Genomic DNA, 21,139 nt, shown 5'->3' on the forward strand with positions numbered 1-21,139 from the left:
TATTTGGAGAGGTTATGCTGCTGTACGTCTGCCATCGATGTCTCAGCATGACCTTATACTGCCAGAGAATGGAGCATCAGGTGATAGGAGGAGAAGGGGCTTCACAGGGAGAAAGAGGACAAAGTTCATTCAGAATAACTGGCTACAATCGAGCCGTGTGTTTTCTAGAAGGCTTTGCAATATACCCCTGGGCTGAAGAGATCTACAAAAAGACGATGCAGCTATGCATGGAGTCACTACAGACACCAATTTTACTCTTACATTTCAGTTGAAGCATACATAAAATAGAGCAAGGGCATTATATTGATAAGAGTTGGCATATGAAAGGTGTTCCCTTGCCGCAGAGTGACCTAACTGCTTCCTTACTAAAGGAGTGATGCATCGCCGGGCAACGTGACAAAAGGTTGAAGCCGAGAAATTCTGACTCTGCAGAATTCGGACAGAGTTGCGATGAGGTGAGTGTTGAAGATTAGGCCCTGATCGCCGCAAATTCTGTCCCCTGGTCATCTGATCCACACCCCTCCCTGGCAGCTATCTGAGGGTGAAGCAGACCATTGGCAGCCTTGCCATCCGAATTGACCACGAGACGCGCTTCGGACTGCACACTGGCTCCATCACCATGACTGCCTCTTTCCACCTCCATAGCAACGTCCACTCCGCCCCTGTCTCAGCTTATCTGCTGCTGCATTCCTCATCCATACCATTGTTACCTCGAGGCTTGACAATTTCAACAGCCTTCTGACCGGCCTCCCATCTTCCACCTTCCATAAATTTGAGCTCATCCAAAATGCTCCTCATGTCATAACTTGCATCAAGTCCCATTCACCCCTCGCCCTGTACTAGCCAATCTACATTGGCTTCCAGTCTGGCAACACCTCAATTTTAACACCATCATCCTCATTTTCAAATCCCTCCTTGATCTCAATCCTCCCTTTCTCTGTAACCTCCCCGAAAGCTATAACCTTCTGAGATATCTGTGTTCCTCCAATCTGGCCCCTCGCACGTCCTGAATTTTAATCATTCCACCAGTGGTGGCAGAAAAAATATAAAATTGTTAAGGGGCTTGACAGGGTAGATGCTGGGAAGATGGTTCCACTGATTGGAAAGCCTAGAACAAGGGGTCACAGTCTCAGAACAAGGATTCGGCCATTTAGGCCTCAGATGAGGGGCAATTTCTTCACAAGGTATTATGAATACGAACATAAATAGGAACATATGACATAGGAGCAGAAGTAGACCATTCGGCCCCTTGAGCCTGCTCTGCCATTCAATAAGATCATGGCTGATCTGTCTGTGTTTCGAATTCCACATTCTCATCTACTCCAATAGCCCTTTGATTCCCTTGACTAACAAGAACCTATCCACCTCTGCCTTAAAAATATTCAATGACCCTGTTTCCACCACCTTCTCAGGCAGAGAGTTCCAAAGTCACACAACCCTCTGAGAGAAAATATTTCTCCTCATCTCTGTCCTAAAAGGGCGACCCCTAATTTTAAAACAGTGCCCCTAGTTCTGGACTCACCCACAAGAGGAAACATCCTTTCCACGTCCACCTTGTCAAGACCCTTCAGGATCTTGTATACTTCAATCAAATCACCCCTCACTCTTCTAAACTCCAGCAGAAACAAGCCCAGTCTGTCCAACCTTTCCTCATAAGACAACCCACTCATTCCAGGTATCAATCTAGTAAACCTCCTTTGAACCTCCTCCAATGTGTTTACATCCTTCCTTAAATAAGGAGACCAAAACTGCACATAATATTTGAGATGTGGTCTCACCAATGCCCTGTATAACTGAAGCATAACATCCTTACTTTTATGTTCAATTCCTCTTGTAATAACAGATAGCATTCCATTAGCCTTGTTAATTACCTTCTGTACCTGCATACTAAGTTTTTGTGACTCATGTACTAGAATCTTTGGAATTCACTACCCCAGAGCTATAGATACTCAGTGATTGATCAAGCTTGAGATCAAAGATTTTTGGATAGTAAAGAAAGTGAAGGATATGGGGATAGTGCAGGAAAGTGGAGGTGAGGCAGAAGATTAGCCATGATCTTACTGAATAACAGTATAGACTCGAAAGGCTGAATGGTCTGCTCCAGCTGCTATTCCTTATGAGGTTCAGCAAGGATTCCCGAGCAGGTAGCTGTGCCTTGTTGGACAATGGACCCATGGTCATCGGTTGAGGAGTGGATCGAGATCAGCACCCGACACCCCCTCCCATCCTAACACCAAGAATAACCGATCAATACTCAGTTCAGCCTTTCAGTGAAGGATGGTCACTAATGGTATCCACTGAGCCAGCCCTAGTGAGAGTTACCCCTTAAAGTGAAGAAGCCGAAAAACAACCAAACAATGGTTAATTAAATGTCGCACTGTCTGTCCTAAGTTGCCTGAACAATGGCCTCCATAGGCTAAAACTGATGAGTGGACTACTTAGGACTGATGTCATGCAGCAGCCCTTCACACATTAACACTTGCAATGGTCCTCTGGATGGGGTCACAGAGGTGGAATGTTAGGACTCATTCGAGTTACAGTTCAGAAACACAATGAGGGAATGCAAGATTTTTCCCAGCTTGGATGGATCAAATAGCTTTCCTCACCTTACGATGAAGTAATTACAGTTACATGTCAGTGGGGCCCATATTATGCAACTGTGTTATTTCAAGGAACTTGAGATGGCTGAGTTATCTATTGTTTGGGAATGACAGGCATCTTTGAGTTTTGACGATTAAAAAAAACGAATCCATCCTGTTGGGTGTTTACAGTAAATTTGACTCAGTGTGTTTGACTGATTAGAAGCACATAGACAAGGCACCACAAAGTCCCAAGTATCAGAGCTGCTGGAACACGCGCCAGGATAAATAAATAAATACTCCCAAGCTATGACTCTGGCCTGACTGCTGTGCCCATTAAGATAATGTCAGCTCAGATAAATCACTGCCAGGGCATCTTCTTTCTCCAATGTTACTGCATTTAATCTGATACTGAGGGATCTGAATGTTTCAGTTTCTGTGAAGTTTATAACCCAATAAACAGATACGATCACCTAAGTAGTTGGCTTAAAATGCATGAGTGATACGGTGCGGAATGCATCAGAGGCTTAAGAGCCAGGCTGCTTCATTCATCGCGCAGGGTTGCTCCTAAAGGCAAATGCACCGTAGCAGACTCTTCCACACGTGATGCCCAGAGGTGACATTGGAAGCAGCAGAGTTTCCTTCAAGAGATAATTTAATTTAACCCTGGGCCACTAAAGACAAAGGGCCACTGGCAGCACGGTTCCTCAGCTCCGAGCGTGACATTTCCTCCCTTTCGAGTCTACATTTGGATGAGCTCAGCTCTCGGTCGCCCATGCACGCAGGCCTTGACTGCTTTATAAAATACTCCCCTAGCATTCGGCGATAGTCAGTGTCCAGAATGATAAACCCACAAGCATGAATTTGCAGTGAGAGGTCTGGCGAGTCCCTGTGGAAATTCCAGGCCTCACTGCCCTTCTAGCCTGGTTCGAGGTCTGAAAAAGCCTTGCCCCGGTAGCAGAATGTTGCGGATGCCGGATATCCGAAATAAAAACAGAAAATACAGGGGGAAAAAAAAACTCAGCAGCTTAGGCAGCAACTGGGTGTAGAGAGAGAGAGAGAGAGAGAGAGAGAGAATCGGAATTAGTGTTTCGGGCCTGTGACCTTTTATCAGAACTGGAAAAATGTTAGGGGCGTAATAGATTTTGAGCAAGGCTTGGGTGAAACAAGGACAAAAGGACAATCTGTGTCAGGGTGGAAGACAGGAGAGATTGACTGACAGGAAAGTTAGTCCTCCAGGGCCAAAGAGAATGGAGTTGCGGCAAGAAAAGGAACAAATAAACAAAAGATGTGCCTACAGCAGATGTGCTGCTGGATGGGAAAAAAAAATCTGCAAAAAAGAAAACAAAATGGGGGACAGAGTTTATGACCTGAAATTGTTGAACTCAGTATTGAGTCCAGAAGGCTGTAAATTGCCTAACCGAAATATGAGGTGCTGTTCCCGAAACCTCCGCTGAGTTTCACTAGAACAGGGCAGCAGGGCCAAGACAGATATGATGGCAAAGTGCAGGATTAAAATGGCAGGCCACCAAGTTCAGGGTCATGCTTGAGGTCAGAGAGGAGGTGTTGCACAAAGCAGTCATCCAATCTGTATCTGCACCCCCCCCCCCCCCCAACAATGTAGAGGAGACTAGATTGTGTGCAGTGAATACAGTAGATTAGATTGAAAGAAATACACGCAAATCACTGCTTCAACTAGGAGGAGTGTTTGGGGCCTTGGACGGTGAGGAGAGGGGAGTTAAAAGGGGCAGGTGTTACATCCCCTGCACTTGCTGTGGGAAAGGGATGGGGTCTTGTGGGTGACTGAGAGTTGGACCAGGGTATCACGGAAGGAACAGTCCCTTCAGAATGCTGAAGGTGGAAGAGAAGATGTGTTTGGTGGTGGCATCATGTTGAACGTGGTGGAGATGGTGGAAAATGATCCATTAAATAGGGAAGCTGGGGGGTGAAAGTTGAGGACAAGGGGAGCCTGGTCATGGCTGCCCTAATCCCACCCACCCTTTGCTCGAAACCCATTACATTTCTAACTTTTCCCAGTTCTGGTGGAAGGTCACAGAACTGAAATGTTAACTCTGAATCTCTCTCTGCACAGAGATGCTGTCTTTCGCCGTTACCTATGTCTAGTTGTTCCCTCTTTAATTTGCTGGCACTATCTGCCTCCTGTAGACAGTTGGTTTCACTTGCCCATCTTCAGTGTAAAGCAGTAAAATGTAAAAGGTCCCTTCATATTCCCTCTTCTGAATTCGAGTCTCTGTCCTTTAAGAGTGAGAGTCATTACAACACAGGAGGAGGCCATTTGGTCCATCAAGCCCACGTTGGGTGCCTTGTGATCGTATCAAACATCCTTAGGATTTAGCTACTCTGTGTCTTTTAAAATCCTATCACAATAAAATCTCCTTTCACTCTTCATTTCTCTATTGTAAACAGTTTTTTTTTCCCTGTAGACTCCCTCTCACTCATTGACATATTACATTTTACTACGCTAAAAGCACCAGGCTGTTGTTTGTCAAAACTGCTGATGTTCATTCAGGTCTTTTTGTCTAACTTACTTTTGGTCCACAAATTTAGTCCTGACAAACAGTTGGCTCCCACAGTGAAAAATACTGCTCTCTTCCAAATGGGGATATTACTTAAAACACGGACCATTACTGCTCTAATCTACCAATGACCAAGTTGAACTTCTGACCCCAGACTGCAGTGACTTCAACAGTCAATACTGCTCAAAAAAAAGAAGAGTTTACCATTTTCTTTGGAAGCACACATGTTCATGGCAGTGTTCCCAGATCACAGTCAAGCTTTTTCCTATATTTTCTTGATGGCTTTCCTGTATGTTTTTCCACACAGAAATGAAAGTGTATCAAAGACTGCAAAACCATCCGGATCTGTGCTGATAATGAAGGAAGATACCAAAAACTGCTTCAGTTAACTACAGTTGGGTACACAATCTAGGCTGGCGTTGCAGAGGGAGTTCTGCACAGTCAGAGCTGCCAATGGTCGGAGGAGGCAGCAAACTGCCTCGTCAACCTCATTCCGGCGGACTTAGAAAAAAAGTCCCTAAACACTATTTCCAAGAGTAGGGGAGAGTTCTCCCCGGTGTCCTGGCCAATATTTATCCCTTGACCAATGTCACTAAAACAGGCCATCAGGTCATGATCACATTGTTGTTTGTGGGAGCTACATCACAACAATCACTACACTTCAAAAAGTACTTCATTGGCCGAGAGTCCCTTTGGGATGTCATGATGTCATGAAAAGCGTGACATAAATGCAACGTTTTCTTTCTTTTTTTAAACACTATCTTTGAGTTATGGAAAACGGCTTATTGACACAAATGCTAACAATGGCTCAGAGGCTGCCAAAACACCAGCCAAAACCGTGGTCTACAGCAGTTCAATTCTGCCGGGTGAAGACTGGAGATATTGGGTTCCTTCGTACTGAAGTGTCGCTGCTCTGCTGGTGACTAGCTAAATCCCCGTCAGCTGCTTTTTTATACAGGTGTTTACTTCATTTGGATTCTGGGGGGTTACGTTTTTATCCAACTCTCCAGTTCGCCGTATTCAATCCAGCTCCATTGTTCTGGCGGTACACTCAGAGGTTGTTTATTTTGAAGGTTTTATGCTCTCACTGCTGAGCATTTGGAAGCTGGTGGTCTCCTGGAGTCTGCACTTAAACAAGCACTAACAAGGGTAACTTAAGTTTATAACCACCCTTTAATGCAGAAAAGTGTTCTAAGGCTCCTCACAGAGGCAAACAAGATGGCAGTAGAGGCAGCCCTTTTCTATACAACACATCCATTCTTATATCACTAAAACTATTAATGAGCTGAGAATAAGACACCAAGAAACCGCTCTCTTTCCTGTGTCACTCCTAATTTCATATGTTGTTTCAAATAAATGTTTTATATATGTTGCCTATTTGTTCACTGTGCCTTTCTATCCTGAAAACTCCCACGGAGCCTGAGAAACAGTTGTACAGAAATATTTGCATTGATATAGTGCCTTTCATGAGCTCGGAATGTCCCAAAGTGCTTTGAGACAATGAGACACTATTAGTGTAGTTATTATCTATTGTAATGTTGGAAATGTGGCAGGCAATTTGTGCACAGCAAGGTTCTGCAACAGCAATGTGATGAAGATCAGATAAAGTTGGGCAGGACACTGGAGTGAATGCCTTTTATATCTTGGGTAAATGAGTTTGTTGGCCAACTGAATTCTAACTGCATGCCTTCTGGTGTTCTCCTCAATTGCTGCTTAGTGGGGAGAGACTGATGTAAGAATAAACAGTTATGGTTTATCGAGACACAGGACAGAGCACCAGATCATAAGTGCTCACTCAGAAACCTCCAGAACTAGACTTACAGTTCCCAGTTGCCCACGCTGAACAGTGATTCGTCAGTGCTGTCACATGACCAGTACGCCTGCATTCTCTTAAAGGGACAGGGTACCTCACTTTACCAAACCCCCCAATTCTTCTTTCGGCTTTTCCTATTTTGCTTGGGGTTGTCACAATGCTGGTGGATCCACTTTCTTCATCTCCTCCTGTTAGTCACCTCTTCCAATCCTATTGCGTTTAAGTCTGCATTCTGCCATCTCATCTTAGGCCTTCCTCCTCTCCTACTTCCTGGCAGTCCCATCTTCATCACTTGCCTCACCACATTACCTCTCTCTCCAAAACTGATGAACATACCACTTCAATCTTTTCTCGGTTACTTTCGTTGTAGCTCCCAAAATCGTCACTGACCCCCTGATGTACTGATTCCCGATATTGTCCTTTCTCAACTCTCCTAAGCAGATTATCAATTTATAGTAATTGATAACAGCAAGATACAAGCATCATGGACAAGCTCTTTCAATTTCAGTGTAAATACAATGTTGAACTCTGCATATTATAAGCAGAAGAATATCGAAAGCTAGCATCGGAAATAAAAAAGATGCCAAAACAGTAAAGAATGCATTCAGTCTGGTGCTTACAGATGAAACTCATTACATCTGGAACAATGCACCAGCAAAGGTCAGTGCCTTTGAGAAGAGGAGGAGGAACTGAGAAAGCTGAAGGAATAAGATTAATATTCCAAATTCAAAAGCCCACAGCAACAGCACTTCTGTCATTTGAAACCCAAGTTTTGAAAATTTCCTTCTGAGGAATAAATTATACCTCTTGCGCATGCAGGCTGTACTTTGTGTGTCTAATTTCTTGGCAGGCTTTGCAATACTGGCTTGTCTGATTTAAAAGGTGGCATGGTAAATAGCATGTGCTGTACCCAACAGTTCACAGGTTCTACATCAGTGACGTGCACAGATCAGGCGATGAAGGGACAGGAGGTGCGTACCATTATTTTATTTTTATGAAATCTGCTCCAAAATTATCCCTTTTCACAGAATCAAAGGAACAGAATTGTTACAGCACAGGGGGCATTCGGCCAGTCCTATCTGCGCTAGCCCTCTGAATGAGCAATTCACCTCGTGCCATTACTTGCCTTCTCCCTGTAACCCTGCACATTCTTCCTTTTCAGATAATAATCCAATTCCCTCTTGAGTGCCTTGATTGAACCTGAGGGGAAGTGGTGCCATTGTGGTAATGTCACTGGACTAATGTCCCAAAGACCAAGGGTCATGCTTTGGGGACCTAGGTTCAAATCCCACCATAGCAGTTAATGAAAATTAAATTCAAGGAAAAATGAGGAATTAAAGTCTGATGATGACCAAAAAACTATTGCAGACCTGGTTCACCAATGTCCTTACCTGGGCTGGCCTACGTGTGACTTCAGACCCACCAGCAATGTGGTTGAATCTTAAATTCTCTCTCAACAAGCGCAGTAACAAAAAATGTTCTCAGGCAGTCTATTCCACCTGCTGCGTGAGAAGTTTCTATTGCCAATTACCTTAATTCTGTGCCCCCTCATTCTCGAACCCTCCACCAGTGCGAACCAGTTTCTCCATAGCTGCTTTGTCCAAACCCCTCGTGATTTTGAATGCCTCATTCAAATTTCCTTCTCCTCAAGGAAAACAGTCCCGACTTCTCTAATCTTTCTCTAATCTAATCTATCTCTGAGAAACTGAAGCTCCTCATCCCTGGAACCATTCTCATGAATCTTTTCTGCACTCTTAAAGTCTTCACATGTTTACTAAGCTGTGGTGCCCAGAACTGGGTGCAATACTCCAATTCAGGCTGAACCAGTGTTTTATACAAGTTTAGCATAACCTCCTTGCTCTTGTACTCTGTGCCCTTATTAATAAAGCCTAGGAGACTGTATGCTTTATTAACCGCTCTCTCAATCTGTCCTGTCACCTTCAATGACTTATGCACATTTACATCAGAGTCCCTCTTCTCAAGACTGATCGGATTTCAATTTGGTGAGCTAGCCACCTGCCTGTTAAGTGATATGTGTTCTGCTCCATCAGTGTGTGAAAACACAGAACCATTCAGACCTTGAAGTTTTCAGGTTTAACCCTTGCCTTGTGCTAAATTTCATCTGGGAAATTTAAATTCAATTAATAAAATAAATATGGAATGATAAAGCTACTATCAACAAAAGCAACAAAGGATATACTGAATTGCCATAAAACCCATCTGGTTCACTACTGTCCTTTAGGGAAGGAAATCTACCATCTTCATCCAGTCTCGCCTACATGTGACTCCAGACCCACAGCAATGAGCACTAAAGACAAATTCACAGTGGATTTATAACAGAAACTGTTTGGGAGATAGGGAGGATATAGCAAGGAGATGGGGAGAGATAGAAAGGTGTGGCTTTGGCTGTCCTTACTTTAGCTAGAGACCAAGTGAATGAAAAATTGGGTAGTTTCTGCAATGACTGGGAAATTTGCTTTTGCAAATAATCAGGCAGGCCATGAAAGCAAAAATTTACCCACTTTGTTTTATTCATGTAAACTCAAAATTTCCTCCATTATACAATTTGCTTTAATTTGATACACCACAGTGAATATATTTGGTCCTGTAATTATAAACTAATAAAATGACTATCACTGACCTGAATTCATTGCCTGTTTTATTTTTCAAAATATCATTTTTACTGGTAGCTGTTACAAATATATTTAAGATCACAAAGCATGTTTAATATTCACGTTAAAGAGCATTTAAGGGAACAAAGATATACAGAGAACAAATAATGTTAGTAATCCATTGGTTAATCTGTTACCCATCACATACACACATGGACAAGGTAAATCCCTCCACTACATGATTTTCCCAACATTCCCAAAAGGCATATGGTTATATGCAAACACAGACAGCGTGAGGCATGAATATTCTCCTAGCAGTCAGTGCGTTTCTAAATATAGGTTTGTACTATCTTTTCAATGCTAGAGATTTACAGAGGTTAAAACTCCAGCCAGAAGGTCATGCACATTCTGCCTGATCAACATACCTTGACACACAATGGCTAGAATCTGTTCAATCACACTAACATTCACTTAAACCCTCAATCTGGGAGCTCATTACACTTTGCTCCACTTGCCCACTTGCTCATTAATTACAAATCCAGAAGGACCCAAAAACTAGGCAGTAAGACCTGCCAGAGAGTTTGGTCCTTTGCAATTCCAAATGTACAACTTTAGAAAGATTTTGGTCGGTTGTAACCTGTCCTTCTCCTTCTGGTGCTGCTATGAGTTCTACAAATGACTCATGCCTTCCCCAAGCTGGAGTCATTTTTATAGGAAATATCCCATAAGTTTGCAGTAATTGGAAATTATAGGAAAAGCAATGGAGAAATCCCCATTTCTGAAGAGGAGTCATATTGGATTCGAAACACAAACTCTGTTTCTCTCGCCACAGATGCTGCCAGACCTGCTGGGTTTTTCCATCTTCAGCTGCTTCATCAATGACCTTCCTTCCATTATTAGTTCAGAAATGGGGATGTTTGTTGATGATTGCACAATGTTCAGCAGCATTCGCGATGACTCAGATACTGAAGTAGTCCATGTCCTAATGCAGCAAGGCCTGGGCAATATCCAGGCTTGGACTGACAAGTGACAAGTAACATCCACGCCACACAGGTGACCATCTCCAACAAGAGAGAATCCAACCATCACCCCCTCATGTTCAATGGCATTACCATCACTAAATCCACCACTATCAACATCCTGGGGGTTACCATTGACCAGAAACTGAACTGGACTAGCCATATGAATACTGTGGCTACAAGAGTAGGTCAGAAGCTTGGAATCCTGTGGCAAGTAACTCACCTCCTGACTCCCCAAAGCATGTCCACCATCTACAAGGCAAAGTCAGGAGTGTGATGGAACACTCTCCATTTGCCTGGATGAGTGCAGCTCCCCCAACACCCAAGAAGCTTGACATTGTCCAGGACGAAGCAGCCCGCTTGATTGGCACCGCATCCACAAATATTGACTCCCTCCACCACCAATGCACAGTAGCAGCAGTGTGTACCATCTATAAGATGCACTGCAGGAATTCACCAAGGCTTCTTTGGCACCATCTTCCAAACCCATGGCTACCCCATCTAGAAGGACAAGGGCAGTAGATAGATGGGAACACCACCACCTGGAAGTTCCCTTTGAAGTCACTCACCATCCTGACTTGGAAATATATCGCCGTTTCTTCACTGTCACTGGGTCAAAACCCTGGCGCTCCCTCCCTAACAGCACTGTGGGTGTACCTATACCACATGGACCGCAGCAGTTCAAGAAGGCAGCTCACCACCACTTTCTCAAGGGCAACTAGGGATGGGCAATAAACCAGACAGCAAAGCCCACATCCTGTGAATGAATTAAAAAAATGTTACCAATGTTATTGGCCTTATTATCACTTCCGGCCTCAAATGGAACTCCTCTATCTCAATGGGGCTAAAGCTGCCTCCCAGATGCTTGGTTTTCTATTTTGTGCCGATCACTTCTTTCCTCCTCAAGAACTTTTCCTTACAAAGCAGAGGTTTGCGCATAACTTAAATACCACCCCAATGCACTCCAACTGCCCCACTGACGGGGAGTCTTATCTAGTACTTGGTTTCACACTTGTAGCCAAGATTTCTTAGAGCAGGAAGCCTATCTCATATTCGGTCTCTTGTACAATTGCAACCATCCTTCATCTTTCCCTATTTTATCTATACTCCTGAGGTAATGTTCTGAATTTTCATCTCTTCAAACACACTACCTATCTCACTCATTCTTCTCTCCAAATCTTCTTCATAATATCAAGATTCACTGCACAGTCTCTTTTCCCAGGTCTTTCTTTCCAGAGATGGTTGCTTGCTTACTCATATGATATGGCTGTTGCGAGCAAGGCTGGCCTCTGTTGTCCATCCCTAATTGCTCGAGAAGGTAGTTTAGACCATTTAGATCCAGTTCCAAACAGGATCTCTTGACCTCTCAGTCTTTTTCCTCCTCATATAATCTTCAGGCTTTTAAAACCCAGGCTCAGCAGCATTCAATCATTGCCTCCTGTTCAAGCTTCTCTTCTTCTCTCCCCTTGTAAACTTGGTGGTGTCATGGGCTATGAGTCTTGGTCCTTCGTATTGGCGTAGATAATAAAAGGAAAGATCCAATCATGTTCCATATAGACAAATAAAACCCACCATAACATGACATTCATTAAGTGCAGCATACTCTACATATAATACTACACGGTTCTCAGTGAGTTGTGCAAAGCTGCCAGTCAGTCATACAACTGCAATCCATCAACAAACTGCGAGATTGCCAATGATTTTCAAGAGTGACAATGATTCACACCTCTGAGAGTGAGTGCGAAAGTTGTAATTTAGCATTGAGGTACATAAACAGGCATTGATTTACAAGTTGTAATTAACATCAGCTACATCCGTCTTGTGGATGAGATGTTGAATTGAGGCCCCATCTTCAGATGAATGTAAAAGATCTCACGACACTATTTTGAAAAAGAGCAGGGAAGTTATCCTCAGTGTAATGGCAAAAAGTTCTCTCTCAATGACATCAAAATAACAGGTTATCACATTGCTGTTTGTGGGAGCTTGCTGTGCACCAACTGACTGCTGCATTTCCTACATTGCAAACTTCAATGGATGTAAAGCACTTTGGGACATCCTAAAGTTGCTATACAAATACAAGACTGTTTTTTAACCATAGCTGGCAGTGAGTTACCAGATTGTAACTGAGTTGTGGTTTAATGGCTAGTAATGCATTAAAAGTTTGTAATTTAATACTGAGTTGCACAACTGTCACTGAAGTGTCAAGCTATAATTCAGCCAGAAGTTGCAAGTCCTTCTGTAAGGAAAAATCTGTAATTAATGAAGTTATTCTGACAATGTCATTACATTTCAAACACGAAGCCCATGCAGTTTATCAATATCAGTGGAATCTAAAGGCTAAATATAGGCTTAAATCCTCTGCCTGGTGTTGGTTATTTTTTTAGGATCGGAGAGCTTGTCTTTTTCCACATTTAAAAAATTTTAGTTATGAGAAAGCTCAACGAAGGTGCTGGCCTTTTAGATGATTAAACTGCAAGCTCCCAGTAATACGTGGAAGAAAAGTCTCACTGCGCATTTAGGGGAGGTGGGGTGTAGAATTTGTCTATATTTCAGTTCATGCCTGGGGGAAAACAGGAAAGAAAAAGCCAGTTAGCAGGAACATGGGATATGTCCCACACAGGATATTTATTACTAGCTCTGAACTGTTCATCTTTAAATCTTTACACACCTCTTTCCTCCCAGTCTCTGTAATCTTTTCTATTCCTATGTCCCACCATGAGCTCTCCCTCCATCTCATTCTGGTCTACGGGCCAAGATCTTCCTTCCCTCATTACGTGCCACCATTGGTGACAAAACCTACAACCATCTCTACTTCTCCTCCTCACCAAAATCTGAAAATCTCCTCTTGACCTTCCAAGCGGATCAACCCCACCCCACCCTCCCCCACAACAGTGCCATGTACAATGTGAAGTTGTTGAGGGGTGGTGGGGGTGGTTGAGCACGCGGTAGGAAAACTGGTACACAGAATAGAGTGAGACCTCTTCGCGGATGGGGTAAGTCTAAATTAAACACACTTCCCATTTTAGGCAAAGAGTTCTGTGTTAGGTGTCACTTTATCTGAAATATAAAGAGATGACGTCCATGGACAAAGCTCCTCACTCAATACCATCTGCTGCCTCTCTATTCATAACCTGATGGCGGAGAGTTTCCTCAGGAGCACATGGAAAATTGGCGGGGGGATGGTCTGTTGGAGAACCTGAAGGAGTTGCCGAGGTTGGCCGCAAATCGCAAACGCATTCGACAGGTGATCAATGCCAATCTCATAGTCTCCTTGTGCCAGAAACTCCTCCCCAAGCTGGATCTCTTCCAGGAAAATTGCCTGCATGGCCTCGGCATCTTTCTGCTTCCGAACGCGGATGAGCCCATTACCATTTGTGGCCAATTGCTGCTTCCTCCTTCTCTCCTGCAGCCTCTTCTTAAAGTTGGGATCGTTCCGTCGCTTCCTGTTGAAGTAGATGCAATATCCAACAAAGAGGGCTCCGCAGATCCCCACTGCAATGGCGCTGGTCTTTCTCATCCTAGCTCAGTCCGTATCCGCACTTCACGCTTCCCTTATCTTTCTTTGTCTGGACGGCAGGCTGAGGCTGATTGCAGTGAACAAAGCTGATTGTGATGTCTAACCTGAAGCCCTTTGTCATCATGACAAATGCCACATGCAGTTTTTCTTTAAGCAACAGCTTTTACTTTTTGATCGCTAAGCTAAGTCAAAGGACTGAGGCCCACAGTGCAGGATGCCACCAAGGGTACAAAATGGGGAAGAGAAGACAAGATAAATTGGGAGTTGCTGATCAGGTGACAGATACGATAACAAAAATGAAAACTCACTGCATTCAGTGTAATCCTGCCCTCTCCTAAGTGAACCCATACCTTCTCTCTCAGTCATTCCAGTTCCAGCTACTGCTCTACAGACTTTCTAACTAATTAAGTGAATAAAGCAAGGAATGAAGAGAAAGGTGAAGAAAAATAAAGGAAAACATTAAAACACAGGCTAGGGGATTAAATTATAAGTTTTTTTTGCGTAAAGGTCAAGGTGGGTTCTCTCAATGTTTCGGTGAGTCTTATTAGTGAAGAACTGAGCCAGTAAGACCAGAAGGCCTCAAAGACTGATCCCTGATTGGCACTGAGTGAACCGGTCTTGGATGTGGCAGCAGCAGGAGTTCCATAGTAGCCCCTAGTGTAGGGAGTGGAAAAGATCGGCACACTCCTGATTGATGTTGCATTCTAGTGCAAGCGCACATGGAGACAAGAGCTGTGGTAACACTGCATTCTGCTCATGTTAATTGCCAAAGCTCAGACATGAGAATTATGGTCACTGGGTTGAGGTTATGAGTTCGCCAGCAAGAGGAGAGAAAAACTAGTGACAAGGACAAGAGACAGAATGAGTAAAATAAGAACATAAGAACTAGGAGAAGGAGTAGACAATTCAGCCCCTCGAGCCTGCCCCGCCATTCATTACAATCATGACTGATCTCATTTTGGCCTCAACTCCAATTTCCTGCCCTCTCCCCATAACCTTTCAACCCATCACTAATTAAAAGTCTGTCTATCTTCTCCTTAAATTTATTCAGCGTCCCGGCATCCACTGCACTCTGAGGTAGTGAATTCCACAGATTCACGACCCTTTGAGAAAAGTAATTCCTCCTCATCTCTGATTTAGATCTACCACCCCTTAGCCTAAAACTATGGCATCTCGTTCTAGACTGCCCCACAAGGGGAAACAACCACTCCACGTCTACTTTGTCTATCCCCTTTAGCATCTTATATACCTCAATTAGATCTCCTCTCATCCTTCTAAACTCTAGCGAGTATAGGCCTAAACTGCTCAATCTCTCCTCATAAGACAAGCCCGGCATCTCTGGAATCAATCTAGTGAACCTCCTCTGAACCGCCTCCAATGCAACTACATCCTTCCTCAAGTAAGGGGACCAAAACTGTGCACAGTACTCCAGGTGCAGTCTCACCAATGTCTTGTACAGTTGCAACAACACTTCCCTATTTTTATACTCTTTAGCAATGCCAAAATTCCATTTGCCTTCCTTATTACCTACTGTACCTGCATACTAGCTTTCAGAATGTGAGATTTTGATACATGACTTTAGATAGACAGGGTAAACATAACTTTAAAGTATCTCCAGGCAGTTGTATCTGTAAAATAATGCTTTTGCTTCTGTCACAAGTGATGGGCAATAAACATTGTTGACTATAGCCATGAGTGCCTAAGGAAGATGAGTCACCTCGTGTATGTCGCCTGTGTTCAGAATTTAATAGTGTCAAAGGGTTACTTGTATCTGAGTCACTCCTTTGAGAAGTTAATATATACGACTGAACAGAATTTGGGCCAAACTGTTCACTCTGGTGAAGGCTTCAAACACCAGGTTAGGTGATTAATTAAATATTAGGAAATCAGAAGTAAGATGATAAAACAGGTGTACGCCTTTCATCTAAAGGGTAACAGCCTTGTGGAATAACTGGAAGCAGATAGTGTAACTGAGTTCAAGTGACAATGAGTTGTAAGTTGGAGAGAGAATGAAATTGAGAGAATGTGGGTAGATGGGTTTCAGATCCATGAAAAACAATAAGCTTCATTGCTTTTCCCTGATCAAAAAGCTTGATCCTTAAGTGAAGTGCCCGACTGATCCTGTGCCGGAAGCATCCAAACCTGTCCACCAAATGACAACACCTAGAATTGCACCCATCCCCATCGTGTCAGCTGGCAGCCATCTTGGCCTTGGCACTGTGTGGAGAAAGCTCGTTGAAGTTAACTGTGTTACCAAAGGGAGACAGAGAAAAAGTTGCTTCAACCTTGGCAAGCTTCAGATGCTTCCGAGCTGTTGTTTTTAAAAGAACATTGGCAAAAATTTTGAATGAGCTCCCTTTTTGAGTTGGGGGGTGAGTTGGGGGGGTGGGGGGGGGGCAGTGGGGAGACTGCACTCATAGCATTTCCACTCATTTGTAGTTCCATGCCTTCCCTGGTCACTTATTCCACAAATTTAGTTGACAACATTCTTGCCAGTGGCAGCGAGGGATTCAAAACAATTTTTACCTTAGGAGGACTGGCATATCCTGCAATATCAGCACCTAAAATGCAGGAATGGCAGAACTGGTGAGAGTGAGAGGTTCAAGCATCAAACTGTGGGTTCCACATCTCCTTCTCAGCGATGAAGACCAAACGGTGAGGAGGAAATAATCTTTAAAAAAAGGGGGCAGTCTGTCTCATCCTTAAGAACAGGAAGGACGGAACAACAAAGCAATGTTGCTTCTGGTTTTATTTAATTTGCCATTTCCTGTGAAGTACTTCAGCTGCTGTCCAACTGCCAGCAGTTCAAACATTTTCATTTTATTGGGATTGGTGATTCCTACAACTAAGCCTGGGATAAAATGTGAACATTTCAACAGTCATAAATGGTCTGGTCATTCGTTCACAAAGCCGCCCTCAACAAGGAAAAGCTTAGGATAGGCAGCTGGAAGAGTTTCTTTACAAAAACTTGTAGGGTTTGCCAGGAAGGATTGTTAAGGTCAGAACATTTACATTTTTAAAAAAAAAATTTGCATTTCCATGGTGCCTTTCATGAATTCAGGATGGGTCAAAGTACTTCACAGCCAATGAGGTACTTTTTGAAGTGGGTGTAGTGATTTTTGCAATGCAGGAGTCACAACAGCAAATTTGTGCACAACAAGCTCCCACAAACAACAATGTGGTATTGACCAGGCGGTTTTTAGGTTGATTGAGGAATAACTATTGGCCAGGCCACCAGGGAAATCCCCTGTGCTCTTCTTCACTGGGCAATCTTTTACAACCGCGTGTGAGGACAGATGGGCCCACGATATAACACCTTGGGAGCTGTCACACAAACATGATGGACATCCACATTGGGAATCCATCTGCATTATCTCCGGCCTTTTGAGACCCGACACAGCTCGAGTGGCTTCCTGTGCTAGCACATACTGAACCTCCAGATAGCCACTGAGGAACCGTTCTCCACAAAGAACACCACCGGCTGACAGCTAACAAAGCACTCCCATTGACAATGGACCCCAAAAAACCCTGGGCAGGCATCAGAAATCCTGTTGCCCTTATTGATACAAACCCACCCTGCAAACTGATGACAGCCCCCAACTCTCAATGGCACACTTCCAGCTAATGCTTCCTTTTCTATCACCCCATACCTCTGTTCAATTTCTGCCAGTGAACAGGATTTATAGTAAACTGGTCTATGCTTGCCATCTGCCTGTATCTGAAAGAGTAAAGATTCCAATCCTAAAGAAGATGCACCTGCAGCAACGATGGTGGGTAGATCTGGGCAATAGTGAGCTAAAATATCAGGTGCTATCAGTGTCCCTCTGACTTTCTGAAAAAAAAAACCTCTGTTGTGCTTCCTCCTAGCACCATATATTGTCCTTTTGTAACAGCCAACGTGGTGGCTCACTGATGTCAGCCAGGCTGGGCAGGACCTTTCTGACTTGGTTTACCATACCCATGAATCTCTGGGGCTCAGTCGCATTGCGAGGAACTGGAAGCTCCTCGATTGTTCTTGTCTTCTGTGGATCAACTCTGACACCAGATATATCCACAACATGCCCAAGGAACTTAACAGTCGGCTGTAAGAGCTCATATTCACTGTTGAGTGTAAATCTTGCTTCCCTGTAAGCGTTGCAGCACAGCTCACACTCTAGTGTCATGTTCTGTCTGAATGGATCCACGGATCAGGACATCATCCATGTGACATACGGCTCCATTCAGTCCTTCTTGGATTCCTGACGTTGTCCTCTGGAAGATTTCTGCTGCTGATGTGATGCTGAAGGGTAATCTGTTGTAACAAAACCTCCCAAACAGCATAATGAAGATTGTGAACAACTTAGACTCTCCATCGGGAGGTAGTTGCCAAAAACTACTATTTGCTTCATGAAGATTGAACTCTTTCCCAATTTTGCAAGGCTCTTGTCTACAGATTACATAGGATGAACTTTATGTTCAAACGGGTAAGATCTGTGCAAATTCTGACAGATCTATTGGGTTTTGGCACTGGGACCATCCCCAAGCACCAGCTTGTCTATTCTGTCACAGATGAAATAACCCCTTGCTTCAACATAGAGTCAATTTCCTTCTTTACCTTTGCTCAGAGTGGATGAGGAATGTTTATGGGTGTAAACAGACTTAATGGCTTCATTTTGGGACGTAGAGTGTTGTCGTAAGCTGAATGCAGCTTTCCTCATCCTGTGGGCAGCTTTGGAAATTCAGCTCTGAAGTTTTTAGGCTGATCCACTCAGCTTTCCAGTTCCTCTACTCTGCAAATCAGAAGCAAGTCAGTACATGCTTTCCTGCTTAAGGATGAACAACTGTGGCTCAGGGTCACATATAGGGTTTCAGTGATTTTTCTCTCTCTAATTTGAAGGGTTGCATTCCATTTTCCTATGATCTTGAGTTCTACACCTCCTGGCCCACGTAGCTTTTTGCATGATGGCTGAAGAGAACATTTCTCCAACCAGGGTTCAGCATCATGAAGAATCGAAACTGCTGCACCTGGGTTCAACTTAAAGTGTGTCCCATGTCCCTCTACTGGGATATCAGAACTCCAGTAGCTTCTGCTTGGTTCCTGGATCTCCCTAAGGAAAGGCATCTCATTATCATTGATATCTTCTACTTCAAGGACTTTGCCACCTATTGAAGGCTCCTCTTTTTGCTGATTCTGTACAAGCTTCTTGTTGTGACACACAGGCTGAAAGTGTCCCCTCTTTCTGCAAAAAAAAGCATTCATCCTCATTGGTGGAATAATTTTCACGCCTGTGTTTTTTCCAACCACACCGATTACAGTTAGCTTAGGTAGTTGATGGAGCTCTTCCTGCCTCCCCTACCTTTGTATGGACACCTCTCTGCTTTTAAATTTTAAATCCATGGAATTAGTCATTTTTGGGATATGGTTCTCCCAGTCACCCCGAATCTGATTTTGTTTCCTGATCTCAGCTTGTCTGATCAGTTGAATCGCCTTTGTTCAGGTTAAATCATCTCTCGACTGCTGGTAGTCAGACAATGCTTCATCCAAGACTCCGACAACAATCCTGTCCCTGATTAGTTCATCTTTTAAGCTGTCATATTCACAGTTAACTGCATGTCTATACAGATCGTTGATAAATGTTTTTGGGTACCCTTGTTAAATTTGGAAATGGTATTCTTTTGCAGATTGAACTAGGCATTGAATGCTTTTCTGACTTCATCATACATAGCTTTCTCTTTGTTGGTCCCTTGCCTGACCAAGATATCGTCTGCACAGCCATTCATCACATATAATAGTGTACTGGCTGGCTGGCCTCTCAGCTTCACTGTGAGGCCTGATGCAATGCCATATCCAGCAAATTTTCAATGCCAGTTCAGCCACGTTACTGTTTGGTTGAGACCTGCAACCTACTCAAAGCTTTCTGGTGATGACAGAGACTTTTTCATATTTCTTCTTTCACTCGCTGCCACCATATAATATTCTCGGTCTTGTTGGGCTAGCACAGAGTATTTACAGAGTCTGCTGAGGTAAAGAAAATACTAACTTTTATTGGAATATCTGTTACTGTGGCTTCCTTGCCATGATGTCTACGAGAGAAAGCAGGATCATGAAACGTTGCATCACTTCCTGTGATGATGTGTACTGTGTCTTGGTAGCATATCATACAGTCAGAATTAACCTTTCATACTCCCAAGGCCAGGATAAAAGTTTACTTTAACTCTTCAATTATGAAATGATTGGGCTTTTGAAAGCATAACTCAGAGACATTGCACATACTAGGTTTGTACAGTTATAATGATTAGTCTCAGCACACATTAATATTGAACTCCTTGGAAATAACCTACCAACTTATAGATTTTAACAACAAACAAAAATGCAAAACAAGAGAAACTTGCAATGACTTTATCACAACCTCAGGATGCACCAAAGTGCTTCACATTACTGAGTTACTCTTAGAAGAGCAGTGACAATTTTGATATGGACACAAGAAATGGAACAATACAGGAAGGATCCCATTTTTGGTGCAACACAAGGCAAGGTTAACAGCCAGTGTAATTTTTCATTATAGCAACAGTAAAGTGCATTTTGTTATGCAAGTCAAATCCCACAAGGAGATGGAAGAGGGCACAGTCAGGAGATTGAGAAGACGAGACAAGAGATAAAGCTGCCAGAGGATGATAGAGCTCGGGGATCGATGGGACAGAGAGCTGCAAACTCAAAGGGACATAGACAGGAGATACAGCTGGCAGATGACACTGATGAAAGACTGAGAAGGCCAAAGTTTTGGGATCAAAGAAGACTATGAAATTGAAGAGTCAGATTGAGGAGATAGAGTAAGATAATGCTTCAGGATCAATGGGATAGTGCTGAGAGATTGAAGAAGGCAACAGGCACAGCCAGTTTGAAGCGGGTAGTGGGCCGGGAGTGGGGGTTGGCGGGATGATGTTGGTTTGTGAGGGGGGGGGGGTGGGGGGGGGGCGGAGAGAGGGGATAATAGGGTAATAGCTGGCAAACTGAGAAGACCAGTACTGGAAGAATTAGGGAACAGGACTATGTGGTGGCAAAGGACCATGTGGCAATGCATA

General features: G+C 43.5%; 1 protein-coding gene across 1 annotated transcript; it reads right to left on the reverse strand.

The window, feature by feature from the left end:
• Window positions 1-13,684: 13,684 nt before the first annotated feature.
• On the reverse strand, window positions 13,685-14,077 carry LOC121286158 (mitochondrial import receptor subunit TOM20 homolog). The gene has a single exon (XM_041203139.1). It carries the CDS (start codon window positions 14,075-14,077, stop codon window positions 13,685-13,687), a length of 393 nt encoding a protein of 130 aa, XP_041059073.1.
• Between the last annotated feature and the right edge of the window lie 7,062 nt (window positions 14,078-21,139).

This window comes from Carcharodon carcharias, chromosome 13 (genome assembly GCF_017639515.1).
Source record: "Carcharodon carcharias isolate sCarCar2 chromosome 13, sCarCar2.pri, whole genome shotgun sequence".
Lineage (NCBI taxonomy): Eukaryota > Metazoa > Chordata > Chondrichthyes > Lamniformes > Lamnidae > Carcharodon > Carcharodon carcharias.

Excerpts from the sequence above, each read along its gene's own strand:
- LOC121286158 (XM_041203139.1), bottom strand. The coding sequence starts at position 14,077 with ATGAGAAAGACCAGCGCCATTGCAGTGGGGATCTGCGGAGCCCTCTTT.